The sequence below is a fragment of the Meriones unguiculatus genome, chromosome 18, assembly GCF_030254825.1.
Source record: "Meriones unguiculatus strain TT.TT164.6M chromosome 18, Bangor_MerUng_6.1, whole genome shotgun sequence".
Taxonomy (NCBI): Eukaryota; Metazoa; Chordata; class Mammalia; order Rodentia; family Muridae; genus Meriones; species Meriones unguiculatus.
This window is the reverse complement of record NC_083365.1, coordinates 3,856,548-3,864,911: the sequence shown is the minus strand read 5'-3', so window position 1 is coordinate 3,864,911 and position 8,364 is coordinate 3,856,548. Positions and strand designations below refer to the sequence as shown.

Sequence of the window (8,364 nt, the reverse complement as noted above, 5' to 3'; positions counted from 1 at the left end):
CCAGTAAACTTGAATGGGGTTTTCATCTCTGTTCAGAGATTGATAGCATTATAGTGTGCTATTTATACATAAATCCAACAAATGTCCAGTCAACATACTTTAAATAGTAAAGGAAGGCTTTTGTAGCAAACATTTTTTTTCATAAAAAAGAAAAATAATACATTAGTATTTCATTTATAGTAAAGCATATCGGTTTTAAGCATAAAGGAAATAACTCGATTATAACCAATTAGTCTATACACAAAATATAAATGGTGACCCTACCTTACTGCTTGGATATTAACTAAAGCCATAGTATACTCTAATATTCAATTTACTTTGCCTGTGTGGCTCTCATTATTAGTTAACCAAGTCTACAGCACAACTGCAATAGCATAGTGAGGGTATTTTGGAAGGACCCAATAGATTCCCAGAGGTGACACAGGAAATAAAAGGTTAATTGAAAGTTACAGGAATGCCAACTCAGAAGATAAGCATAATAACAAGAAGAACCTACATGGGACATGCAAAGAGACAGTGGTGCTTTTTAGAAGTTACAAAGTGCAAATAGTGGCCAGAGAAGGGCCATGTGGAAGACTTTGTTGCAAATGACCTTGCAAATAAAGTAAAAACTAAAATGGCATGAGAATGGACTATTGCTATTTATTATTCCCACTGTGGTTTTTTGGTCAATAATAAACTTTTAAATTTAATTTTATTTATATGCTTATTTATTACAATTTATTCATTTAGTATCTACCCCCTACCCCCCATAGCACCCTCCCTCCTCTCCTCCCAGTCCCATCCAACCTCCCTCTTCTTCCCCTATGCCCTTTTCCTAATCCTCTGATAGGGGAGGACTTCGACTTCTTCTATCTGACCCTAGCTTATCAGGTATCATCAAGGCTGGCTGCATCATCTTCCTCTGTGCCCTGGAATACTGTACCCCCAGGGGAAGCTGGCCCCTGGGTTCATGTCAGAGACAGTCCCTGTATACCTTACTAGGGAACTCACTTGGAAAATGAGCAGCCATTGGGCTTCCTTTGAACAGGGGTCTAGATCCTTTCCATGCATGAACTTTCGTTGGAGTATCGGTCCCTGCAGCCCCCTGGACCCAGGTATTTTTGTTCTGTTGTTCTCCTTTTGGAGATCCCGACTCCTCTGAGTCTTTCTATCTCCCTCTTCTTTCATAAGAATTCCAGCACTCTGGCTGAAGTTTAGTTATGAGTCTCAGTAACTTCTTTGATACCCTGGTAGACAGAGTCTTTCAGAGTTCCTCTGTGGAAAGGCACCTGTCCAGTTCCTTGTCTTCTCCTATTTCCAATGTCTATCCTGTTTGCTCTTCTGAGTCTTTCTATCTCCCTCTTCTTTCATAAGAATTCCAGCACTCTGGCTGAAGTTTAGTTATGAGTCTCAGTAACTTCTTTGATACCCTGGTAGACAGAGTCTTTCAGAGTTCCTCTGTGGAAAGGCACCTGTCCAGTTCCTTGTCTTCTCCTATTTCCAATGTCTATCCTGTTTGCTCTTCTGAATGAGAATAAAATATCTTCCCTAGGGTCCACCTTGATTTTAGCTTCTTTAGGGCTACAGATTTTAGTATGTTTATCCTATAAAAGATCATCCTGAATGAGGTAACCCAGAAGCAGAAAGACACATATGGTATATACTCACTGATAAGTGGATATTAGCCATATAATATAAAATAAACAATGATAAGTTTTCTTTCACAGTGCATGCAGTTAGGAAAGAATGTATTAGAAATGATGCGTCCTTTTTGGTCCTTTTTTTTTTGGTCGTAGTAGTTGGGCCCATTCCCACTGCACACACAGATTAAGATGCTCTCTTGTCTTGGTATACCCCACTGTACTTCTTGTTTTGCAAAAAGAAAAGTAAATTTGAGACCCTGTCCTTCTTAGGATTCATAGTAGTGAAGAGTGTGACAGATGAAAGGGAATTCATCTCATTTTAGAACTGTGTAATTAATGAAAGGAAAATGATTTATAAAGTTTTTCATTTTAATCCTTTTATATTAAATAAAAATCTCTATAATCACTAATGTCATATTTTGATTAACATAATATGTCACTCAAAAACCTATTGCTTCTGTTATCTTTTAAATTTAAATTTAAATTTTTTATTGTTATTATTTATTATAAGTTATTCACTTTTTATCTCTGCTGTAACTCCCTCCTTCTTTCCTTCCCCCTTATGCCCCTCCAGCCACTGAGTACATGTCAGCACTGGGGTAGAAACAAGAGGATCATGGGAACTTGATGTCCATCCAGTTTATCCAAACTATAATCTCCAGCCTGATGAATGCAAGACAGTGTTTCAAACTACTAAACTGATTGAAACTGAAAAGAACATTAGTCCTTCACATAACACTTACAGGACGCACACACACACACACACACACACACACTTATATATACACACACACTAGAGGTAGACTGGTCAACACATGAAGTGCCATGCAATGATTTTTCTTACTGGATATGTCACATAGCTGTGATATACATGCGATAATGGCCACGTACTTTTCTTTTGGGGGATTATGTTCATAAATAATTGCTACTACCATGATGTCATTGTTTCTGTGTCCTGATGCATTGACCAAACAATTTTTCTTTCCCTTACTTAATGAAATAAACACCTTCATTAGTTTTCTTAGTTAGTAGTATTTCAGTTTAAACACTGTTGTGAAAATACCATCAGCTGGAGGATTTTGCAGTCTTTTTACAAGCAACAATCTTTAAGAATACACAGAGAAAACAGGATCGGATGAATGGGGAGGAGCCCCCCCCCATCAGTGGACTTGGAAAGGGGCACAGGGGAAATGAAGGAGGGAGGGTGGGATTGGGAGGGATACAGCTGGGATACAGAGTTAATAAAATGTAACTGATAAGAAAAAAATAAAATTAAAAAAAAGAATACACAGAGAAACTATGTCTCAAAAAACCAAATATATAATGAACCTGTCCCTCTACCCAGATCCACTCTTTCTGTGTTTCCATTCAGAAATGAGCGGGCCTCCCAGGAATATCAATCAAACATGGCATGGCAATTTATAACAAGACCAGGAGCATACCCTCATATCAACGCTGGATGAGGCAACCCAGTAGAAGGAAAAGGGTCCCAAAACAGGCAAAAGAGTCAGAGACAGTCCCCAGCCCCCACTGTTGGGAGTCCCAAGCAACACAAACATAACTTCTATGCAGACAACCTAAGGCAAACCCATACTGGCTCCCTGATTGTCACATCAGTCTCTGTGAGTCCAGATAAGGCCTGGTTAGTTGATTCTGGGTGATGTAGTCTTATGGTGTCTTTGAAGCCTTTGGCTCCTCCATTCCTTCCTCATCCACTTCTAGGGATTCCCCAATTCCACCTAAAGTTTGGCTGTGGGTCTCTTCATCTGGTCCTATCAACTGTTGAAAGAAACCTTCTGATGAGGATTATGCTAGGCTCCAGGATAGAGACAGAAATGGAGTAGATTCAGATGAGCTGGTAGATGGACAGGAACTAGGAAAACTACTACGGAGAAGGGAAACCCAAAACAGGATATATTAGGTGATAAAATGTATTTTCAAAAAAAAAAAAAAAAAAGAAAACCTATCCTTCTTAAACAATAACCACTGTCAGAATGAGGACATGGTGGACTCCGTTTGCCTACTCAGGAGCAGTAGTTTTTTTCTTCTCTTTGAAAATTGATGTGTAGAGCATTCTAAGACAATTGCAGATTTAAAAAGTTTCTCTATCAGTTTCAGAAAAGACCACTGGACCCAGATTTTTTTGTTCTGTTGCTATCCTGGATAGCTCCTGTACTCTCCATGTCTTACTATCTCCCCCTTCTTTCCTAAGATTGCCTACACTCTGCCCAAGGTTTGGTCATGAGTCTCAGCCTCTGCTTTCATACAATGCCGAGTGGAATCTTTCAGAAGGCCTTTGTGGTAGGCTCCTATCCTGTTTTTTTTTCTTCTTCCAATGTCCATCCCGCTTGCCTTTCTGACTGAGAATAGAGCATTTTACCCAGGATCCTCCTTCTAGCTCACCTTCTTTAGGTACACAGATATTTTTGTAGGTTTATCCTATATTATATGTGTAGTGTCCACTTATACCTGAGTATATACCAGGGGAGCTCAGTATCCAAGTGATTACTCTAGTAAGGGGAACAGGGACTCTCTCTCTGGCATAAACTCAGTGGCTGGCTCTTTGACCACATCCTCCAAGGGGGGAGCAACCTTGCCTGGCCACAGAGGAGGACAATACGGCCAGTTCCGATGAGATTTGATAAGCTAGGGTCAGATAGAAGGAAAAGAGTACCTCCACTATCAATGGACTTGGAGAAAGGAGTAGAGATGAGGGAGGGAGAGTGGGATTCGGAGGGAATGAGGGAGGGGGCTACAGTTGGGATACAAAGTGAATAAACTGTAATTAATAAAAAATAAAAATTTAATTAAAAAGAATCTAAAAATAGACTTAGAAGTAAGGAAAATTCGAGTAGAATTTGAGAGAAAAACTACATGGCAGGCAAGCTGCAACTCTTGGCAGCTGATGAGAAGACAGACATGGGGGTAAGGGAAAGAAAGAAGGTCATGTTTTATAACCTAGGCTTCAAGAACATAGTCAGGCTCAGTGATGGGGGTTTGGAAGCTCCTATGTGGAAACAGGGTGATATTCAGAGAAACACTGGGTAGGTAGGAGGTTGCAGTGAGGATCTGGGAGGAGTTGAAAGGGGAAGAGTGGGGAGTAAATATGATCAAATACACTTTGTACATGAATTAAAAAAAACTTAAAGAAAAAAAAAGAGATTTGAAACAGCTCATTCAAGCAACTTAATGGCTCACCTGAAAGCCCTAGGGGAAAAAAAGAAGCAGAAACAGCTAAGAGGAGTAGCCAGCTGGAAATAAACTCAGGGCTGAAATAAATAAATTAGAAACAAATAAAAAATTCAAAGAATCAATGAAACCAAGAGCTGGTTCTTTAAGAAATCAACAAGATAGATGAACCCTTAGCCAAACTAATAAAAGACAGAAAGACACTATCAAAATCAACAAAATCAGAAATGAAAAAGGGGGACATAACAACAGACACTGAAGAAATCCAAATAAGAATTGGTATTACTTCAAAAGCCTATATGCAACAAAGTTTGAAAATCTAAATGAAATGGACAATTTTCTTGATAGGGTCCACTTACCAAAGCTGAATTGAGACCAGATAAATAAATTATATAGTCCTATATCCCATAGGATATAGAAGCTGTCATCAAAAGTCTCCAATCCAAAAAGAGCCCAGGACCAAATGGTTTCAGCACAGAATTCTACCAGACCTTCAAAGAAGAGCTAACACCAATAGTATTCAAACTATTCAACAAAATAGAAACAGAAGGAACATTGCCGAACTCATAATATGAAGCCATGTCACTTTGATACTTAAATCTCACAAAGATGGTACAAAGAAATAGAATTTCAGGCCAGTCTCCCTTATGAACATCATGCAAAAGTAGTCAACAAAATACTCGCAAAGTGAATCCAAGAACACATCAAAGATATCATCAACTATGCCCATGTAGGTTTCATCCCAGGTATGTAGGAGTGATTCAATATATGGAAATCCATCAATGCAGTCCACCAAATAAAGAAACTGAAAGAAAAAAACACATGATAATCTTAGATAATCTTAAATAATCTTAAATGCCCAAAAAAGCATTTGATAAAATCTAACATTTGTTTATGTTTAAGGTCCTGGAGAGATCAGGGATACAAGGCACTTACTTAAATATGGTAAAGGCAATATACAGCAAGCCTATAGCTAACATCAAACTCAATGGAGAGAAACTTAAATCAATCCTACTGAAATCAGGGATAAGGCAAGACTGCCCACTCTTTCCATATCTCATCAACATAGTGATTGAAGGCCTTGCTAGAGGAATAAGACATTAAAGGAGATCAAGGGGATTCAGTTCAGAAGAAAAAAGTCAAAGTATCGCTATTTGCAGATGATATGATCATGTATATGAGTGACCCCAAAAATTCTACCAGGGAATTCCTACAGCAGATAAACAACTTCTGCAAAGTGGCTGGATACAAAATTAACTCAGAAAATTAGTAGTCCTCCTATATACAAAGGACAAATGAGCTGAGAAAGAAATTAGGGAAACAACATCCTTCACAATAGCCACAAAGGACAGAAAGTACCTTGGTTTGACTCTAATTAAGCAAGTCAAAGACTTGTATGAGAAAAACTTCAAGTCTCTGAAGAAAGAAATAGAAGATATCAGAAAATTGAAAGATCTCCCATGCTCATGGCTTGGAAGAATTAACATAGTAAAAATTACTATATTACCAAAAGCAATCTACAGATTCAATGAAATTCCCATCAAATTACCAATACAATTCTTTGCAGACCTTAAAAAAATTCTTAACTTCATATAGAATAACAAAAACCCCAGAATCCAGAATCGCTAAAACAATCCTCTAAAATAAAAGATCTTCCGGGAGTACCTCCATCCCTGATCTCAAGCTGTACTGTACAGCAACAATAATAAAAAAACTTCATAGTACTGGCATAGAAACAGAGCTTTTTGAGTTGGGAACCCTATAGAAGAAGAGTATGATCCCATGGAAGATTGTGATGGCAGTCAGGTGGGAAGTACAGGTAGAAAAGGTTTTTCGTAGTCCTCCTTTGGAAGGCATCTTAATAATAGTGATGACTATGAACACGTACAAGGCTAAAGTAATCAGAACACTCGAAGACTCACTAAATATAGAAATGATTAAGCATGTCATCTGCCTAAAGGAGGAGTCAGAGCAAGATACAGAGATGATGGCAGAGTGCTCACAACCAAAGTGATTGATGATGCCGTATTCATAGTATGATAGCTGCAAAAGAGTATATATGAGTATCACAGCACACAGTCTACCCAACATGTAAGTCACAGCTACTAACAGAGCACAGAACTTATGAGGCATCACAACTGTGTAGAATAAGGGATTACAAACAGCCACAAACCTGTCATAGGCCATCACTGCTAACATGAACATTTCTGTAATCACAAATGTACAAATAAAGAAAAATTGTGTCATGCATCCTTTGAAAGAAATGACTCTGTCTTCCATAACCAAGATCTGCAACAGTTTGTGTGTAAAAACACTAGAATAACATATATCCAAAAATGAAAGATGGCTGAGGAAAAAGTACATGGGTGTGTGAAGTGTGGGACTGATCCTTACAACCACAAGTACGCCCAGGTTCCCCATCAATGTCACTGAGTAGATGGTCAAGAATAGGAGGAAGAGGGGTATTTGGAGCTTTGGATACTCTGAGGAGCCCACCAAGATGAATGTGGTCACAGAACTCTGGTTTATTACTTCATATGCCATCACCTTTCAGATTATAAACCAGGAAGAAGACTAAAAATGAAATTGAACGGAACTTGAGAAAGTTGAGCAGTAGAATCTAAGGTGAAGCTCATCATAAAACATGATGTTAGAAATAAGCATATTCCATTCATCAATGTTTACCTCATTTTTAGTTTAAATGTGGTCAATCGGTGATTGCCAATTTGGGGAAATCTCCTTTGTTCTCCACTATTGCATTTTTCTCATCTGAAATTAAAATATAGTACTCATCAGTATCATTCTATGTAAAAAGTTGCTTGATGTTTATATACATATGTAAATTATATTCATATTGATTTGATGCTAGCATACTTCATGATAAACTATCATTATATGATATCAGAGACATATAAAAAGTTATACAAGCATAGAGAAGATTACAGTGGTGTTTAATTCAAATTAAAAGAAGTCTGTGAAAACTAAATGCCTCGCATACGGCTACAAATACAAATGTGTGACACTAAGTGGACGGATATTAGAATAGCCTTCAAATTTTTACACTTCTTACATTCAGTTCATTATTCATTCATTGTATTCATAGTACATTATATTAAAAGAGGACATAACCAGCTATTTGCTAGTAGTTGGAAACAAAAAAGAACAACTTTAGCATTAAAAATGTAAGAATATATTTTAATAAAAATACATATTATTCAACTTGAAACAATTTAAAATCTCAACAGTTGGCCATAAGTCTCAGCATCTGCTTTGGTAGTCTACAGGGCAGAGCCTTGGGCAGAGTGCATGGAATCTTGTGAAAAATTTGGGAAATAGTAAGATCTGGAGAGGACAGGAGCTCCACAAGGAGAGCAACAGAACCAAAAAAAAATTGAACACAGGGGTCTTTCTAGAGACTCATACTCCAACCAAGTACCAGGCATGGAGATAACCTAGAACCCCTGCACAGATGTAGCCCATGGCAGTTCAGTGTTCAAGTGGGTTCCATAGTAATGGGAAGAGGGATAGCTTCTGATATAAACTGATTGGC

The 8,364-nt window shown here is 37.9% G+C and overlaps 1 protein-coding gene across 1 annotated transcript; it reads right to left on the bottom strand.

The window, feature by feature from the left end:
- Positions 1 to 6,530: 6,530 nt before the first annotated feature.
- On the bottom strand, positions 6,531 to 7,358 carry LOC110542503 (olfactory receptor 1165-like). Its single transcript, XM_021629075.1, has one exon. It carries the CDS (start codon positions 7,356 to 7,358, stop codon positions 6,531 to 6,533), a length of 828 nt encoding a protein of 275 aa, XP_021484750.1.
- Between the last annotated feature and the right edge of the window lie 1,006 nt (positions 7,359 to 8,364).